General features: G+C 30.2%; 1 protein-coding gene across 1 annotated transcript; it reads left to right on the top strand.

Moving 5' to 3' along the window:
- Positions 1-1,670: 1,670 nt before the first annotated feature.
- LOC129968722 (uncharacterized) lies at positions 1,671-19,625 on the top strand. Its single transcript, XM_056082902.1, has 2 exons — positions 1,671-1,736; positions 16,710-19,625. Exons 1-2 carry the CDS (start codon positions 1,734-1,736, stop codon positions 19,320-19,322), a joined length of 2,616 nt encoding a protein of 871 aa, XP_055938877.1. The 5' UTR covers positions 1,671-1,733; the 3' UTR covers positions 19,323-19,625.
- The last annotated feature ends 1,205 nt before the right edge of the window (positions 19,626-20,830 follow it).

Consider the following 20,830-nt stretch of genomic DNA (forward strand, 5'->3'; position numbering starts at 1 on the left):
ACAATTACAACCCTCCTTCTATACTTCATATAAGAAAAATCATTAAGATACACGAATGAAATTACATTAAAATTGAATAATGATGATTTAAATGATGATGAATTAATTTATTATGTAATTTTGATACCATGTATACAGATTGAAAATCAATTTTTGGATTTGATTGAACTCTTGATTCAGAGCAATTTCTGTTTTAATTTTCTTATTCTAAAATTTGACTGAAACACGCCATATTTTATTAACTTTAAAAAAACACAAAAAGAAATTTTCACTCTCGAATTTTTTTTTCTTCTTATCCGTATTGCATCTAAAATCAAAAGTAAGCAAAAGCTTCGGTTTTGTGGTCAAACTTCTTAAAGGAATATACGACAGAGAAAAAGAAAAGATAAAAATTGTTTGTATAGAACCTTGAATCGTGAATTATCTTGAACAGAAGGAAAATGTCCGAAAAGAGGACTGGAAACATGGGTACCTTCAAAAAATTGATTTTTCAATTTCAGTCTAATAAATTAAGAGGCATTTCATTGATTACTGAAATAAATAATGTGTATAGGTTTATTTTTGAAAAGTTGGAAGTTTATAATTTATCCTTTAACAATGACCTTATCAAGAGCTCATTTGATAGAAATACATATATATATATATATATATATATATATATATATATATATATATATATATATATATATATATATATATATATATATATATATATATATATATATATATATATGCCTTTTTTGTTTCTCCATGTTTTCTTCAAATTTCGGTCTCATAGAGCGCATTCTATTCAATAAAATCGTATAAAATTTTATATAACAATATTTAAAAATATTATGTATCTGTTCAAGGCATTTTTTTTCTGCGCAATAATTTTAACCTTTTAAGGCTATTTATCATGCAAAATATCATAAATTGTTTTCGATTTTCAAATTACCTGGCACACATTTTTTATTTTAATTTTTAATATAAGAATATTTAATAAAAATAAATTCACCGTATTCATTAAATATGTGTTCATATATTATGCCAATTTCGAAATAATTTTCCTCACAATTAATTTTCCTTAGCATAATAATTTATGGTTATGAACTTGAAAATATTGCAACACAACACATATTCATTTTGCCATTGAAACGCAAAAACCTTAAGAAACAAAGACTTTTACTTTACAATATCCATTCATGAAAGTATAGTAGCGAATTCTGTAGTTCCATGCATTCAGAAAAATAGGGAAGGGGGGGGGGGAGCAAATTGAATATTTTTCATCCATTTATAACTCATTTTTTCCGTTGATATTAGTTACGATATGAAAAGCTGCGACATCAATCTAACTGTCCATTTGAAGACGCCACTTTATTCCCCCCCCCCATCCAGTTACACAATAAACGATAGGAAATGAAAAATAATTCAAGATTTCATTTTCAATTTGTGTGTCCATCGGAGAGAGAAACACACGCCGATCCAAAAGCGTAATGACCCCACGAAGGGGGAGGCTCGGCTCCGTTTCAATCGTTGAAGTTTTTTTCCTTCCTCTTTCTTCCAACTCCTTCGTCTACGCGGAAAAAGAGCGTCTTTTTTTGCTGCTGCTCTCCAATCGGCAAAATCGAAACAACTCTCTATAAATGAGGTTTAGAGCAAGTGAAGCGATTCATTTGCGTCCCAACTTCTCCTTTTTTAGCTGGTGGCTCAGCTCTTTGGATAACTCGCTTTCGATTGTGAGACGCGCCATCATGGTAAGATAACCTTCTCCTCACTTTTCTTTCAAAACAGTTTGTAAAGATGTTGGGAAGTTTTGTGGGTGGTTTTGAATAATTGTCAATTTAAAATTCAGGAGGGCATCCTTCTTTATTTTTTCGTATACAGTTCCACTTAAGGGAACGGTGAACTGACCGTATGAAGTACTTTTTAGAAATATTCTCTTAGGGTTATGAAAATTTTTACGTACATATATTCAAATATAAAAGCTTAAAATATCTTTTAAAAATTGTTTAAGAGGAAGCATATTATTTTCAAAAAACAAAAATATATATAATTTTTCAAAAAATTCTAATTTTTTATTATTTTTTTTATTTTATTTTATAAATTTCTTTGTAACAAAACTGTACATAATTTCGCAATCGTACGTAATTCGTTTCGTACATAATTCGTACGTAATTCGTTTCGTACATAATTTCCAATCAAATGCTAATTTTTTTTAAGTATTTTTATATACAAGCACTGAATTTTCATTTGAATTTTATTGAAAAAATTGTCTTTTGGTTATCTAAATCAACTCGTAACATAAAAAAGCATATCAAGTTTTCTTTTATTGTTTAATTGAAATCTTCATTATGAATTTTATTTAATTTTTTCAAAAATAAGACACTTAGAACATTTCAAAAATATTTTTATCTAATTAAAAACACCATTTTGAGAATAATCATTAAAATGCATTTTTTCACTAGGTCCTTGAAATATTACTTTTGTTGGAAAATATATTTTATAATGCTATTTTTATTGAATATAAGCATACGTAAATATTTTGGCAAGTATAAAGAGAAAAAAAGCATTATAAAATGGTGTTGGTGATGAAACAATAAAAAGAAATTTTATATTTTCATTCATTTTTTCTTATTTCGAAGTCCACTGTCCCTTTCAAGAATTCCTTATTTATAGTAATTAATATATAAAGCTGCAATCCCGTTAATCTACGAGAAATAAAATTTAGATTGCACATTTTGAATTTGTATATGTCTCTATAATAACAAAAAAAGTATGCATTCCTTTTTAAAAAATACAAAATTCTGCTACTAAAAAACAATATTTCCTTTTCACAGTTTTAGAAATACTTTCTTGAATCCATAAAAAAAATGATTTTTAAATATGAATATTTGAGTCATCTTTATTTATGATAATTACGTTATTCTTATCAATTGTTTCACTCCATTTAATACACTCTTAAATAAATTTGACTTCATTATGATTGTTCAGTACATAAATAAATATTTCAATAAAAGAAGTGGCAACACGCATGTGAAGGAACATAGTTACAAACTTTCTTCAAAGTGAGATGTATAACACAGACAAATAATTACAATAATTAAAATTTGCGCAGTATATTTTTCCGCGTGAATCACAGAACACATACTAAAAATGACTATGGTCATTTCCTTTGTATAATTTCTTAAACTTTATTCTTTCTAAAATTGAATGATTGTTTCAGAAAAATTCTAGCATTTTCCCGCTGATGGATTTAAATAGAAAATGAATATCCAATTAATCCAAAACTTATACATGTATCTCATTTATGTTTGAGCTCATAACACGATTGAGAGAAAAGAAAGGACAAACACAAGCTGCTTTTCGAATTCTGGAAGTTAAAATGAGGAGATTCAATTTGAACAAAATTTGTTAAGGAATAAGACATTTTCTAACTTCATACAAGAAATAATCAGAGTGAGAATGCCTTCCCAAAACTTTCACTCAAACTCTCTAATAAAGATGAATTTGTGTTTTAGACGCTTTTTATTCCTACCGATTGAAATAAAAATTTAACATTAAACTAAAATTCAGTCACAAAATCACATACCAAATTTGATGTATTTAAAACATTGCGATTTTGAGTTATTCCTTTTACATATATATGAAATGGCACACTGACAGACGTTCAACTCCCTATAGAATTTGGTTCAAAATCTGCTTGGTATCTATAATGTAGATGATAAATCAGTGTACTGAATTTTACCAACTAATTCTCTTCTCATTTATTTTTGAACAGTCGGACAGATCCTCAGAATAGATTTTGCTTAAAATTTAATAAAAATCTCCAAATTTGGTATTAATTATACCAAACTTCATTCGTCTAGCTCAAGAATTTTTTGTCACAGACAGACATAATGCCAAAAATGTGTTTTTCGAACTCCGGGAAGCCTAAAACTTAGAAATTCGTCTAAATCTTGTAGTTCTATTTTTTTAAATGAATGAAATATGTTACACGGTTTTATTCGTTCTTGAAACATATCTGTCAAAAGTCAGTCTAACAGTCTGCATTTTCACAATCATGCAGATGCGATCATTCGAAAACGCTGTGACTTAAATGAATGACGTTTGTTGCCTGATCTTATGACTCTAATTGTAATTCTGTGTCGGTTTGAAAAATTGTGTCCAAAATATATATTCGATATTCTGACACTTTTTTATTAACAGCATCCAAATGAATATTCACCAAAAACTATATACTAATAGATTCTTTTGTAATTATTATTTGCCACCGGCATGCGATTTTTAATGTACTAAAATAGGATGCAACTGGCTTTCAAACTTGAAATCTGAAAATAAAAATCTGAGCATTGGTGCGTTCATGACCTTGACCAAAGTCTACAGTTGCCTTTATTAGAATGTATTCAAGAAAGTTTTGAAGAGATACACCTGCTGATTTCTGCAGACATTTCCGAAGAGGCTTAAATGAATGCAACGAAATTCTTTAGAAAAATCAGCCATATTATGCAGTTTGTTGATCCAAATGCCATGAATCTCTGATACATTTCTGGTTGCTTTTTTTCGGATTTAAATAGCAAAAATGCACTAAAAGAAGGAATAAATTATGTAACAACAAACTGAATGGGCTGCACGAACGACTTGCATTTTCAAATTTAAAAAATGCGAAAGTTTTACCTAATTAAGATTTGTCTACAAAAAAAATTCTTTTAAAGAAGTTTATAATTGTTCCAAAAAATGATACGAAAAAATACAAGTGCAGCAGAAAAAAAAACTATGCTTTTTTTTCTCACATATTACTCACTGTAAAGGGAAATAATTAGACTGTACTGCTTATTCTCGCCTATTTCTATCATATCTTTTAGCTACTCTGGATCTTACAAAAATTCAGAAACTGCATGCAAGTCTAGAAATTGAGTATATTTATTTATTCTGAAAAGGTTAAATTATTTCTAGAATTTTTATTATTTTAATATCTAGCTTGAAAATGGATTGGTTTTTGACTTGAGAGAGGAATGTCATTTTTTTCTTTGAAATTTCGTGTTTTTATGATACTAAATTTTGATATGTGATGAATAACGAACGATTTCTATATAAAAACGACAACTGCACTAACCACGTTATAAAGTCAATATTTCAAATAAAAATTGCAAGTATTGCTGATTTCTCTGCAATTCAATTTTACATGAAGAGTAGTAAATTTATGCACAACATCAAATTTCAAAAATTAAATATGGAATGAATTTTTTTATAGAAATCTTTGTTAAACACCTATATTTTAGTCAAAATACTAAAATACTCGTTGCAGGTTAGTAAAGCATGTTGAAAAACATTTCCGTAAAATCTCTTGATAGAACAAAAATCATGATCTGACCAAGAAATTAAGAAACTTCATTCGGAAATTCACTGCTTACTGCGAATCAAAGTTTATATGTGTAAAGTAAATACATAAATCAAAGTAAATACATAAATTAAAATCATCAATAATAAAGTGTTCAAAGCTTGTCTCAAAGGAACTGCTGCTATGCTTTTATACTATATTTCATGCACTGTATAATAAAACAAATTTTCTGTAAATATTTCCATCGGTATTATCTTTTTCTAGTATCTTCTCCGTCAAATCGACTTCTTGACAACAGCCCAATTTTTTTTTTTTTTTTCGTTTAAGATACACTCTACTATCGGAGTGTAGATAACTCTATGCCACACATACCATTTATATACCCACGAGAAAAGCGAGAAACTGCGTACTTATACTGCATTTTTGAAAGCATGATGCTCTTCAGGTGGCATCTTAAAGAAAAGTGAATTCTAGCTTAATTCCCGATAAATACTTTCCATATTTATATTATTTTTTTTATTTATGCAAAATATTCCATATTTTTTGCGATGAATACTAACGGAAAAATATGAAAAAAAAAAAGATAATTTTATGAAAATTCAGCGAAAAATTGTGTTCACGACCTTAAATAACTCTTTAACAGATCTTAAACATTTCCTAATTTTTTTTCTCATTTTAGCTTCGACAAAATTTAGTTAAATGTTTTTATTTGAAACACTTTGACGAAATATCATATATGCAGATAGATTTCTTCATTATTTTTACATTTTTTTATATTGAATAACCGAAAAGAATATTAACTAATAACGTTTGCCTAAACAACGTTTGATTAAAATATAAGTTCTCGGCATCACTCGTTGTCTTAATACGTTATTTAAGAAGCTAAAACTTGATTCTGCATATTACTAATCGAATTATGTAATTTATGAATTATTTTCTTTCTTTCAAAAAAATTCATATATAAATGAAAAACTTTTGTGCTACCGCATTACGTTTAATTTTTTAAAAAAATATAGCGAATTTTTTTAAATTTATTTTGTTTGCTTGAAATAACTTACTTGTTTATCTGAAAATAACTCACTGCTTGCTTTACAATAACTTACAACATACAAAACCAAAATGCCCAAGAAGTTCTTAAGATTATCAAATATTCGTCTAACGACTCTTTTCCTGAATTCACTTCATTTGGGATTCTAACGTTAAGATTTTTCTTCTGAGAAACGGAAATTCAAATAAAATTTAAAAAGATAAAGAAAAGGCGGCAGTGATCCAAAAAGTTGCCCATTCATTGGAAATTTAACGTTGTTTAAATTCTGATGCAAAGACACTTCCTAGTATTAACTTTGTTTCGCAATGCAGCGATGCGAAAAAGCGTAACAAACGTAAAAGTTTTTTCTTCCCTTCACTAAAAAAAAGTGTCTAAACAATCAACAATGCTGGAGACATAAAAAAAAATGTGAGAAGGAATCGATATTTTGTTTAATTCTTTAGTATTCATTTGAACTAGGAATTTTAAATGTCCCATGTTCGAACAATGTATTAAAAATTGAAAAGTCGGTATTTCCTCCTCCCATTTCTTTCTTATTCCTCATTTTTCAAACAACATTCTTACAACATATTTTGGCGTTATTTTACAATACATCTGGTATTTGGTTACAACATATTCTTGTCCGGCGAAATGTAAAAATGAAGTCTCACAACTAAAAGAATGGCAAGACAGAACTCTTTTAATTCATCTTATTAGTTAAATAAGCGTCTAGATATTAGATAGCGATAGAAACTTTCTAGAGTTCCATTTGAGCTATTGTCAGATGATGAAAACAACAATTAAAACTTCCATTCCTTCAGTTGGCGCAAGGAGTAGAACAGTGTTGTAATGATGGATGCTTATTTCTTGACAACATACACGTGTATTGACCGGAATGTAAACAAACAAACTACAGGGGGATTATAAATAAATATACTGTTCAGCAACGGGTTGTAAAACCCTCCGCGCTTTTGCGCATGCGTTAGGATGAGTTTAATCCGTCAAAATAGGGGTGAAAGGAAAGATGAAAGGAGGTGATGTTTACATTTACTAGTATCTAATAGGGGAAATCCAAAGTCAAAGGGAATACCGGAAATGCACTCATCGTTCCGCGTCTCATCCCTTAATGAGATGGAGTCATCGAAATGTGGTCGTCTCAGAATCCGTTGACGAACAGTACTAAGTTTGCAGATCTGTTAAAAGGAAACAACCTTGCTGTTCATCGGGAATCAAATACAACAAATGAACGATTAAATTCAACACAGTTATAAGTCTTCAATGCAAGATTCCCCTGAAATGTGAATGTGGGAATGAACCTGATATGTGAATGTAGGAATGAAAATTATGAGATACTAATTCATCCCACAATTTTTTTTTCCTTCATGTATGGTGAGAAGCTTTGAAAAGGTACTGGTAAGCAAGCATGGCAATATTTGATTTTTTTTTATTGGGCTATATCAAACTATAAGTATTTGTTTCACCTATATCAACTATTGTTGTCAAATTTCAGGCATGCATATCTGCAGGCTTTCAAAGCGTTACATCAAAGATTCTGAAAAAGTATAGGATGAGCTATCGTATCACTTTGATATCGCTCGTAAGTTGTAAAAGATGTGTGGTGAAAGCTTATAAGCCAGTTAACAGCTACACTAGATGAGCAATTGCTTTTGTATTGTGGTTATGTTACTGGGTTGCGAACCACAGGATCCCAGGTTCTATCCTCAGTCATAACAATTCGCCACATGGGTTTACAATAAACACTTATAATTGTGTATAATTTAAGCTTTCGATTGCTATTTATAATTTCTGACGAACAACAATATCGTATTTTTAATAGACCTCAAAACTTGGGATATTCATTTACAATAACCCTGTAGACAACTGTCTAGGATACTTCGATAACTCGAGAATTTTTTTTCTTCGTTACTTACAGGGCAATCAAATTTTGTGATTTCATTTCGCCTACAAGGGTGAGTAATATATTTGAATGTATTCAAATTAAAATATAAAGTAGCTTACATTTCAGAACATTATTCTTTGAATTTTTCAAAAATTCGTTTGCCAAGGAGTTCTTTTCAACTTTTGAGATTTAGGTTTTTTGTCTACTTTAAATTTGACATGTTTCTTTATACATTACCTGCCCTTAAACTTTGTATAAATTTTTTTGAATCCCCTTGTTTGTATTAATTTACAAATGCACATAAAAATGTAGAATGTATTTAAAAGATTTAAAAATTTCAAAGAATCTTTTCATTCTTTTATAAATCATAAGGACATTATACTCACTGGAAGATTTGATTTTGGAACCATTCAAGAATTTGAATATTGTGGTTCTTAAAAAATAATTCTGAACAATATTCAACAATTTTATAATAGTCTGTAAAATTTACGTAACCGTGTAATTTAGCATTTATTTCTTGTCTCCATATTTTAAGAATTTAAGCAAAATTAACATTGTTAGTCACCTGATACATTCACACACCGAATGACCAAAACTTCTTAAATTAGACCGAGGAAAAAAAGGCCAATAAATTTTTTTTTTTTTTTTTTTTTTTTTTTTTGACGACGTAGCATTTTGCCGGGAATATTGTCGTAATATTTCTTAGATACAATAATTAGAATTTGCTTTATAGAACAGTATAAAAAAATATTTTTATAATGCTGGTACTCCATTTCCTTTGAGTTTCAATTTTATTCATAATAAAGAGAAAGTAGGTAATCTTCTTCCATTAAAATTTATGTGTCTGGCACGACATTTATAGTTTTTTTTCTTAACATTTATAATCTTATTACTTTCGTATTTTGCTTAAAGATTTGGCAATAAAAATAATATCACATTAGATAAAATAAAATTAATATAGAAAAGACATAATGATAAGAATAGTATATAGATAAAGAATAATTTAGAAACCCATTATCATCATTTTCATAATATTTTTCTCTTACTCATATTTAAATAATCTTTTCAATATTCCATTACATCAGAAAAAAATAAGTCTGCTATATGATTTTTAGCAAAACACAGGATGAAATAATCTTCTTTGCATTCGATAAATTTATTATGGTCTTTAAAGGCTTTGCATTTTTTTACATAAGCTTGGAAGGTTTTATTCTGGTCTAATTCTTTCGCAAGATTCTCTAAAATCTCCCATCTGCAGTAAAGTGGAACGATTTTGAAATAAATTATTGTTATTTTCAGAACACGCACATTGGTTCTGGGACTGGAGTAAACAACAAAACTGAGCAACCTTCCACTTTTGATATTGAAGAAGAAAGATTTTAATCCACCTTAAGATATTTTGACTGTAAAAACTGGTTCTTTTTTCCTGTATATGAAATGAAGAAAGAAAATTATATTTTAAATTATTTTTAGTAACTTGCATTAACTTTCATTAACTTGCACATTATTAAATTTGTGTACTGTGTTAAACCTAAATAAATGAGAGGTTTCTTTTTTTGTCTTTTTCCCTTATATGCATTAGTGACTTAAATAATTAATTTCTTAATTGTTTAATATAGAGTTCGGGAATCTAGGTGGGAAAATGCTCTAAAATAACATAAATAAGAAACAGAATTATTCACTCATTAGTATTTTAAATTTAAAAATATAAAAGGTTTCACTTTTTTGTCATAAAAACTGGTTGAATAACGAAACTTTGAATTAGATGGCCCTCGATATCCTGCCTGCCGGTAAAGGTGTAAGACTAAATGAGTGAGAGGAAGAACAAGAAATATATTCCGTGAGTGAAATGACAGAAAAGAATACAATAGATACATTATACAACTCAAGCTTAGTGAAATAAAATTCCACAACGACAGAATAAAACAGTTGCATGCGTGACAATACACATGAGAAACATGTATCGCTTCAGACAGTAAGTCCTTTGATCACTTGCCTTAAGCTACAACAAGGATTTGTAGATCGATTTGGCTTTTATTGTTTTTCATCAAATGATATTGTGATCTTGAAAATTTGAATTCTACTAAAAATTATTTAATACTTTATTTAGTACATTCCTTCCTTTACTAATTTCCTTAGCTTCTGAAATAACCGAAAACTGAGTTTGCTATTCTTTGTTCTGTTTCGAAATTTAATTTTTTTTTTGGACATAAATGATAATGTGTAGTATTCTGTCAGTATTGTCCCGGATCACCTTGTATATACAAAATGGCAGTCCTGATATTTTTTTTTCAAAAAGTGCTAACTTTCTTGTACAATTTATTGTTCAAGTATAATTTACTGTGAAATGATCATAAAAATGAAAAATTATTATATTTAATTCTGCAATAGGAATTGATTATTCTTAATGCAGCATTCTTAATATCCATAATTATTTAGGAATATCGAGTTCGAAGTTGGATGCAATCAGATTTAAAAGGGCAAATCGTAGAAAGATTACATAAAAATAATAATTTAATTTCTAGTTTCAGAAGGAAAATGAACCGAATTTTCGATTCTAATACATAAGAAATTACAGATTCATTGCTTTAAAGAGCTTCTCGAAATTCACAGAAAACCTACCTCCGAATTGATGTAATTTCAGTAATTTTATTTTATCTTGCAAGGCGCAGTCAAAAAATGATTTATTACATGCTCGAACGTTTATAGGTATCATGAAACAGAAATAATAAAGGAACATATATAAAATACAGTCTGAAAGCGAATGCGATTTTTTTCTGGGGGGGGGGGGTATGTTAATTTTTCTTCAATATATCTTATCCGAAATTCAAAATGTCCTCCTACAAATTTAATAGCAAAAGAGTTGAATCTTTCTTCTTGAAAATGCTAATGTGAAAAGGATATTTTACTAAATGAGACTTATAAAACCGTGGGATAGTATAAAAGGCTTGGTAAAATTTCATTAATAAATTTATTTATGAGCAGCAATAACACAAAAAACAATTCTTTACTTCATTTAGAATAATTTTCCAAACGGAAATATATGCCCATATCTAATTATAGAGTGAACATCCAATTTATTCAGGCAATTTAAGCAATTAAAAATAGTGAATATTAATGAATTTTTCATTGAACTTCTTTATTCTAGATTCATTGTTAAAGTATGTAAAAAAAAATTCTGTTACATTTTTTTAATGTATTTTATTCGCAAGAACAATACTTTGTGCGCCTTTCAGAATTTTAATTTCATTTTATAATACAAAATGCGAAAGCAATTTCACATACAGATGTTGCTATTTTGTTTTTGTTTACGCATGAGTTTCCTCATCCATACGGTCTATTAACTCTAGACAACACATCATTAATTAGAAAGAAGATATAAAAAAATTGTTATTTGTTTTTAGTATACATTGAAAACATCACAAAAAATTAAACAAAATATATTCTTCTTCATAGAAATGGTGATTGTTTTTTTTTTTGTAAATATCAAAATTTACGATTTGTTTTTTATGGGTTTTTTTCTCTTACTAAATTATGATTGTAATATAAGCAAATATTATGTTACTAAAGAATATTCTCCTAATTTCAAATAAGAAATAACTATATGAAATATCCTGAATAAAGGATTAACTATTTTGACACATACACATCGCTATTTTTGTGAATAAAAAAAAATTCGATTTGAAATCTACAATGCACATTAGAAAATGGTTTCTTAAATTCATATAAACAACACTATCAAGAGAGGAAATCAAGAATTCAAACATCCTGTATGGGTACTCTTTGTTCATTCTCGTGCAGCTTAACAAAAGTGAATATCGCAATTCTCAATTATATTAAATCTCGATCTGACATTGCAACGATTTTGAATCATCCTGCTTTGGTTTTGTGAATTTATCATGTTGATATAATTCGCCATTGTTGCTTGTTTTTTTAAAGACTTTATTTTCTGAACAATACGCTGTTGTAGCACCTCTTTTCCCCCTTGAGCAGAGAGCGCCCCCTTGTGGCGTTTACAGACAAGCAAGCAGTTGAACGGCAGAGCTGCATCCTGAGGTCGACTTTTTCCTATGCGCAACCCTTGCGCTAACGCCGAATGCTTTCGGTTGGAAACGGTGGAATCCACCATACTGTTTATTTTAACCTAATTGTCTATATGTGTTTGTAAATTTTGTAGTGTAGCTGTGCTTCTGTAGATTAAAAATATTATATTGAAAACCGGGCAGTTCATTAGAAAATCACAACACACTCCCTATACTGTCCTTTTAAAGGCAAGTTGCAAAATGGAATGAGTGATATTTAAAAAAGAAATGTGAATTAAGGATCAAATATGATAAATTTTACAACGATTTTGAATCATTCTGTTTTAGTTTTGGGAATTTATTATGCTGATATAGTTGTTTTTATTAAGATTTTATCCTCTGGAAAATAAGCTTACCTTTACAAAGTAATATGCAAAATGGAATTTTTGATATTAAAAAGGAAATGTTCTTTGGGATTAAAAATGATAAATTTAGCAGATGCTTCAACGATGAACTTCTTTTGATCTTTAAAATTATAAATTATCACTGTTCTCGAAGAAAGAACGAATCCTGAGTCTTTAGGTGCTGTCATTGTTTCCAAATTATTTTTCTTGCATTAATGTGAAACACAGTGATTGAGCTTGTTTAGGAATTTCATTGTTAGTCACTTTAAGTCTTCAACTGTTTATTCAAAGCCTTGTTTTGTAATTTTTACGAACAGAAGTGGAACATCTAATTATTCGAGGGAAAAAAAGGAATATTCATTATCCATGATAGTTTTCCGCATTTCTTCTTTTCCTTTTTTTTAGTTCGAACAGAAGAATATAAGAAGATAGAGTTTACCAAATAGCAAGAATGGATGCGCTTGGATTACCACTTCCAACTTGATATCATTAATTGATTTAAATTGATTGGATTATTAGATTAATTGTTTTTTAACTGATTTAAATGTACTAAAGTTATATATTCATGATGCCCACTAAAATTTATTCCTTAGACCTCTATATCACCAATTTGTCTTTCGATCTTCAAGATTCTATGTTCTTCCCGGGTAGAATTCAGTTTTTGACAGAGAAGCACGTCTTTTCTTGCTTTTAAGTTTGCCCTCTGTTTTTAAATGGTTCTGTATGGTCTATGCTTAGAAAAGGAACTCAAAAATACAAATACTGACGAAGGTAGTGTAGCTTATGAAAAATATTCTATCTATCTGCCATTTCTATCATAAGCTAAAGAGTTAACACAAGCCTACTTCGTTTTTAGGATTCCAAACTACGCTATTTAGAAACATGAACACTACGAGTTGTTGTTTTGTGACGGCTTATGTTAGTTAATTGTTGTGATGGCTTAGTTAATCTCCTCTAGGATAGGCCATGAAAAAAGATTTCATTTGTCCTGATCACAGGACTTTTTCACATTTCCTCTTCTTCTATTATCTCGATTTCATTAGAGCTAGAGTTATGATCAAGAAAGAGAACAGAAGAAAATGCAATTCATAAGAGCTTTCCTACGTGGTGTCACATGTTTAGTTTAAAAAACAATCGAAGATAGACAGTGAAAAGCCTCCTTCAGTTCCTAATTTCTAAGCTACTGCAACTATAAAATAAACTTTTATAATAAAAGTTGTACATAAAGATGAAGAGACAAATTGCCTAACTAAAATGATCTTTCCATCATCTTCAATTATAAGGCATTAAAGAGAAATGGAGATTTCCCTACTCCTTTTGAACTAGATCGGGACACTGCGATTTCGTAACCGAAGGGTTCTAGATTTGAAACCGGAATCCACCGAAAAACCGTTATGTTAGGGATTTTAGTGCATGTTAAATGAATCAAGGTAATTGCTATATGGAACAGATTTGAAGTGGAATACCGGCTCAGCTGACGTCTTCTTTGTCTGATTGCGATACAAAATTAAGAGGTCCGTTTCAAAATAATCTTAGTGTTGATACGAAAGAAAACATAAATATAACTGAACTTGAAGATGAGAACTGATAGACAGGATGACCAATTACAAAAGATGAATATCTATATTTTACAGATTCGGCCGAGATTTCGCATTCTCTTCCTCACATTCCTCGCCCGTTCAAATCTATGCCCTTTGAGAATCTTTAAACAAGTAATATTCCTATATGGAATAATTCAAATGCAGCATATAAAAGCAAGTACAAGTTTCAATAATTTTTCGAAGTGCATTTGTATCAGGTTTACCACTGCATTTCTACTACGAGAACAAAGTTCATTCAATGAATATAATAAAATATGAATATTTGAATTCAGTATTGTTTCTTTCAATCTAATGATTGAGTAATATTTTCGTTTAAAGACACAAAAACTCAAAAAAGATATTTTTAAGATTTAAACTGAAAGTTTCGCTGTTTAACTGCCGCCATCCTCATTTGGTTTAACATTACTATTTGCTCATAAAATAACCCTCGTGTGGCTTCAAAATGGCAAACGGCTTTAAAATGATCAACAAAATCAAAATACTTTGACGTGTGCTCACTACAATGAGAATACCTTTAACAATCGCCAAACCCCTTTTACCATCAACTGCCAATGTTTTTAACTAACAATAGACAACTAACATCTTTTCAGTTCGTTGACGTTAGATTATAATTTTTGGTTTAACATCAAAGTTGGAAGAAGGACCCATTTGTTCAATTGACCGTAACATTTGCCTGTCAAATTTATTTAGATTATTTGTTTCCTTATTCTTTACCAACTATTTTTAATTCCATTGAACGATTAACCAAGTTTATTCCAAACATCATGAAATCAAATAGTATCATTAAAATTCAAATTAAGTGACATTTAATCACAGATGAGTAACTGAAAGTCAAATATTGATTGAGATGCTTATCAGTCAGTTGTCTAGTAGCAAATAAAGCCATATATTTTTGTTGCAACTAACATTTCTGTGTCAATTATTAATGATTATTTAAATGATCTAATTTTCTAAATTTTATTTATTTCTTTAGATAGTTTGAAAAGGATTTCACTAACAAATTCTAATTATTAATAGGATGGAGAGGAAAATATCTACTCCATCCTCCTAAATAAATACTTGATTTTTGAAAATCAAGTATCTTGAAAGTATCTTGAAAAACTTTTTGAATTTCATAACTTATTTAGCAATTTAATTGAAATTAATGATTAAACGCATAATTTGAAGGCCGCTTTGAACTTCAGAACAATCCATTTATCAAGTCATTTCTCTTCCTCAATAACTAGAATGGCTTAGTAAATTTTTAGTCTAGATTTCAAGATACTTTCTATAGGCAGAGGTGAATTAAATTTTTAGAGATCCTTTTGCTATCCAAGATTAGAGGGGCGGGGGGGGGGGCTTTAGTCCTTTCAAATTTCAAAAACTATATATTTTTATTGATAATAATTTAATGTCTTTATAATTTGTTTTAAAAAAAACATATATTATGACAAACTAAAATAATGAAATATCTTAACGCGGGTCACATTCAAGGAAATTGATTCCAGTATTTCAATATAAAATTTTTTTTAACTAAAAGTAATTCTTACGAAAAATTAAAAAATCGCTACACTTTAAATTTCCTGCACACTTAAATCTAAAATTTTCCAATGCCGTTGATTTCTAAGTTTGTCAGTCAATTGCAGGACCATACTAATCTGAAGAAAATGCAAAATATACACACAAAAAAGTGGGGGGGGGGAAGGAAAATCCTAAGAATAATGTTTTGAAATTTTTATATTATATTCAATTTTAATTTTAACATGTTCGAGTGTAAGACTTTTGAAAATGAGATAAAAGCACAAAATTAGATCACGCAGAAATACCGAAAAAGACCCCTAAATTTTCATTAAAGTCCCTAAATTTGAGAGAGTTGGCAGTTATTTACTTTATCTATTTGATAATTTAATGTTGCTTGTGTGCACTCTCACATTCTTCCGAATACAAGAGGGCTAAAAGCTTGATGAATAGATAGCATGCCAATCAAATGACTGTTGAGAATTTAACTCAATGATTTCATAGGACAAATCACTCTAATGGTATTAGACTGAAAATAAAGCTCTTCAATATTTTAAAGTAAATTTAAATTCAACATTTATAATAACCTGTATCAATAATTGTACTACTTTTAATAATTTTTTTTCCATACAAATGAAATGGAAGCTGAAAAATCCTTCAGACATCCGCAGTTTTAAAGTAAAATATTTTAGAACATTTAAGGATATCTATATGATAGAAGAAGTAAAAATCGTAATATTATCTGTTATTATTTGTTTAACCTAGTAAAACTGAATGATAGATCCCTGCTAATGACTTTGAAAAATGTGAACATTTTAATTTTAAAATTCTTTCAAATTGTTTAGAGTTTTATTCTTCTATTTTGGAAAGAATGATTTTAAAACATTTAATTTTGTAAATTTTGCATGATTTAATTGTTATTATTATTTCTTTTTTAGTGGAAAGACATGCTCCTTATTTTTATTGTGGCTGCCTCACTTGTTCCTAATACCAGAGGAGACCTTCAAGCTAGTCAAGCCGCTTCAGACGCTACTCTTGATTTGCTGCCTGTAGAATCCTCAAGAAAGGATGCAGCCGTTAGCTCTGATGCAAAACTCCTCGCTAATCCTGTGGCAGAAGAGAGCAAAGACACGTTCGTCTTTAGAAATAGCAAACGGTTAAAGAAACCTTCTCCTCGTTACAAAATTAAGATGCAAAACGTTACAGATGAAAAATACAACTTAGTGCAATGGTATTCGACTCCAGAGGGTGTAAATCATCATGTTGATGGTAAAAGAATCAACGATACAGAAGATTTGAGTGCTCAAAGTAGTTCTTATCCTGAAGAATACTCCCATGATCATAGTCAAGAAAATTATGATCATCATACACATTACTCTGGCGATGATCAGCCACCAGAAGACGATCACTATGATTCAGAAAGAAGTCACTCTTTCTTCCACAAAGGTACATCTGATGATATTCAAGAACCTAAATCTCCTGATTATGAAAAACCTAAAAGAAAAAAAGGAAAAAAGCCCTGCAACCGTTCCAAAAGCAAGAAATCGGGGAAATGGCCTGAACGTTCAGACACCATTCTGCATGGGATGACGAAAAACGGACCTGAAATTACCGTACAGCATTATAGCACGAATACTCAATCGATTTCCGATTCCAGTACAGAAAGTAGAGACACCGGCTTTCATTCAGGCAGCGATTCCAGTTTTCATCCAGGGAGTGACACCAGTTTTGATTCACCACCATCCAAATTTGGTTTCAGAGACAGCAGCTTTCATTCGCCACAACCCACAGGTGGTTTTATTCCTCTTCTTCCGCCGTTAGGTTTTTCAGCTGAGCATTTACATGGCATTCCAAAAACTTTTTTTTCTTCCCAAAGAATTAAAGGAGAAGAAAATCATTTCCACCTTCATAATCATCACCACTATAGTCCAGATGGGAAAAAACTGAGCGCACGCGATCCCATGGAGAGCTATGAGAAAATATTTAAAAGTCTAGGAAAACTTAGAAACATGATGCCCACTATCCTTTCAGGAGTTGCTGGAGCTTTACCCAATCTTCAACAAAGTCTTCAGACACCGGCTAATAACGCTCCAACTGTCCTTAATGCAGATGTTAAATTTGCCGAGCCAGGTGAGAAGAAGGGGTATCATTACACAGGTCCTCATAAAAGCTACGGCAAGAAGACTTATATTAGAATGAAAGATACAGAATCTGATGGAAATTATCCATCATACAATGACAACCAAAAACCAGAAGGTGAAGGATTTAGATATGAATCGGAAGATCCTGCAGTTGGTTATCCTGGGCCAGAAATGAATATGCATAGTATGGGTGGCGATATGTTTAAATATGGAGCTGGTCCCTTTGGAACTGATGAATATCAGGATAGTAAAGGCAGATTCCCTAACGAGGTGAACCTCGAGGTTGACAAAATTCATCCAGGAATCGGATTTAATAGTCATCCACAAGAACATTCTCAACAAGACTATACTTCCGAACCAATAGGACCTTATGCACCACGTCCCGATTATCCACCAGACTATGAATCGGGAAGAAACAAGGATTCCGGAGAAGAGAAATATTCGCTTGACTATAATGAGAAAGCTCCTTACGTTCCCTATGATCAAATTGAAGCAAACAAAGAACAAACTTACGGAGGTGGCTATGGATACAGACAAAATACACCGCCATCTTCGCCTAATCCACATCCTTATGATGGTTCAAAATCTCCTCACTCTTATGGTGGGCCGGAAAGTCCTACTTCCTATGATGGACCTAAATATCCTCACTCCTATGATGGACCTGACGGCCCTCAATCTTACAATGGGCCAGAAAGTTCTCATCCTTATGATGGTCCAGTAGAGCCTCATCATTATGATGGGCCAGGCAGTCCACATCCTTATGAAGGGCCAAATCCTAATCATGGATATTCTGATGCACCACGTGATTCTTCAGTTGAAGGTCATGGACCAGGAAGTCCCCATCAGGTTACTAGCTACACGGTTAGTCATTCACATAGTGGTGAATCCACTAAGGATTCGCATCACTTGGGGCCAGAAGAAGACCTTTTAAGAAATGTAAGACCAGATCCAGACCCACTATCTATACCAAAGAATGCCCAAATAATCGAACACTTTATTCACTTGGATCCTGTGCACTATATGGCACCTCGTGTTCCTTTGGAATATACACCAGGCGCTGGTTTTCAACCTCAAACTCCCCCAAATAATGGTTTTCATCCTCATCAAGGTGCAAATAGTGCTTTTCCACCACATCAAGCCGCAACAAATGCTTTTCCACCTCACCAAGCCGCAACAAATGCTTTTCCACCACATCAAGCCTCAACTAATGCTTTTCCACCACATCAAGCCGGAAGTATGGCAGTACCAACACGAAACTTTATGCGGCACATTCCCCTACACAAATTAATACCAAATCCTCTTAAAATGCCTTATCCAGTCGTACCACGAGCAGTAATTCATCCTAATCCACATATTAACCAGATGTTGCGAGCATATCAGAGCCGCACATTTTATCACAGGTGGTGGTAACCCTTTATCTATTAAATAAGCTAAAAAGAGCAATCTAATCGATTATTTTGATGATCAAGACACTTCCTTTTGCGTGTAAATAATAAAGGCAGGAAAAGTCAGCCCTCTTTGCAATCGGACTCTTATGTTAAAGTTTATAGCATATTTCTGATATCATGTGTTGAGAGCAGAGTCCATTTAGCTTTTCTATAATACTTTCCATGTAAACATATCAGTGACGGTTTGATTCAAACAGTGATATAAATATCATTCTTTAAAAAACGAAATTTAATGAAACTAGATTCAATATTTGTTTTAAAAGTGTTCGGATAATAATATTATTTGCTTTCTAAATCCATTAATATTACCCATTATAAACATCTTCAAATTTGTAATCCGATTCAAGGCAAATTTTAATTTAATTTAAAAAAATTTTAATATCAGTTTATTACTTAATTTTGTACTGCTGAATTATTTCAAGCATAAACTTTATTTTAAGCACAGATAATTACTTATTTGTCGCAATTTCAAATAGAAAATTCCATTTTATATACACATGATTATAATGATATATATACATGATTATAAATAATATTTCCTTGCAAAAAATCATTCATTGATTATTTTTGTACTGTTTATTACTTTTTTAATTTTTCTTAAGAAACTATAAATATTTTATCTGAAAATAGGTTTTAAAAGTGATTTAACAAGCCTATTGCAGTTAAAACTCAGATATCAATACCAACAAACTTTTTTCAGTAACACCAATTTTTCTGCATGTCCGCTACGATCTTTAAAAATATTTTTTTATTTCATATAAAATTTTTAATATATATTTTTTATAATATACTATTTTCTTACAGTATAAAGGTTTTTCTTCTTAAAAGAGATGATGATGGCTAAATAATAACAGCATATCTACAGTAATTATAAACTGAATTTGATACTATGTTCTAAGTAATCAATATTATTCAGTATCAGTGTTATTAGCATTATATTTCATAAGGTTGAGAGTTTTTAAAATCTTTTATTAATTTCAGGTATTTTTCATAAATTGAGACTGAACGTAAATTAATCACTTAGCAACACAATCATTTTTTATTGAAAAATCGCTACGATAGAAACATAAGGGGAAAAAAATCTGTGCCAAATGCATATTTTCTAAAATGAAATCTAGAAATAAAAAACTATATATATGAAAATTTTCTTTACTGTCTGATACAGTGAATGTAAATAGCAATTTATATTATTGTGTGTGTGTTTTTAATGTAAGCGTAGCTGTACTACTTTCGTTATATTGTACACGTTTTGTATATATTTTTGTTGTAAATAAATCCCTTTGTTATTTATATGTTACATTTTTCTTTTGATGTCACTTTTAGATGTCAAAATTAGAAACACTTAATCCTACACTATATACGAAACACAACCGTTTTTACTTTTTCATTTTCTTTTAATTCATTTTGAATTATTGTGGGTAAAAAAAAATCATAAAAAGCAGTGATGCCAAAAATCTCATTTAAAATGTT

Source organism: Argiope bruennichi, chromosome 1 (assembly GCF_947563725.1).
Source record: "Argiope bruennichi chromosome 1, qqArgBrue1.1, whole genome shotgun sequence".
Lineage (NCBI taxonomy): Eukaryota > Metazoa > Arthropoda > Arachnida > Araneae > Araneidae > Argiope > Argiope bruennichi.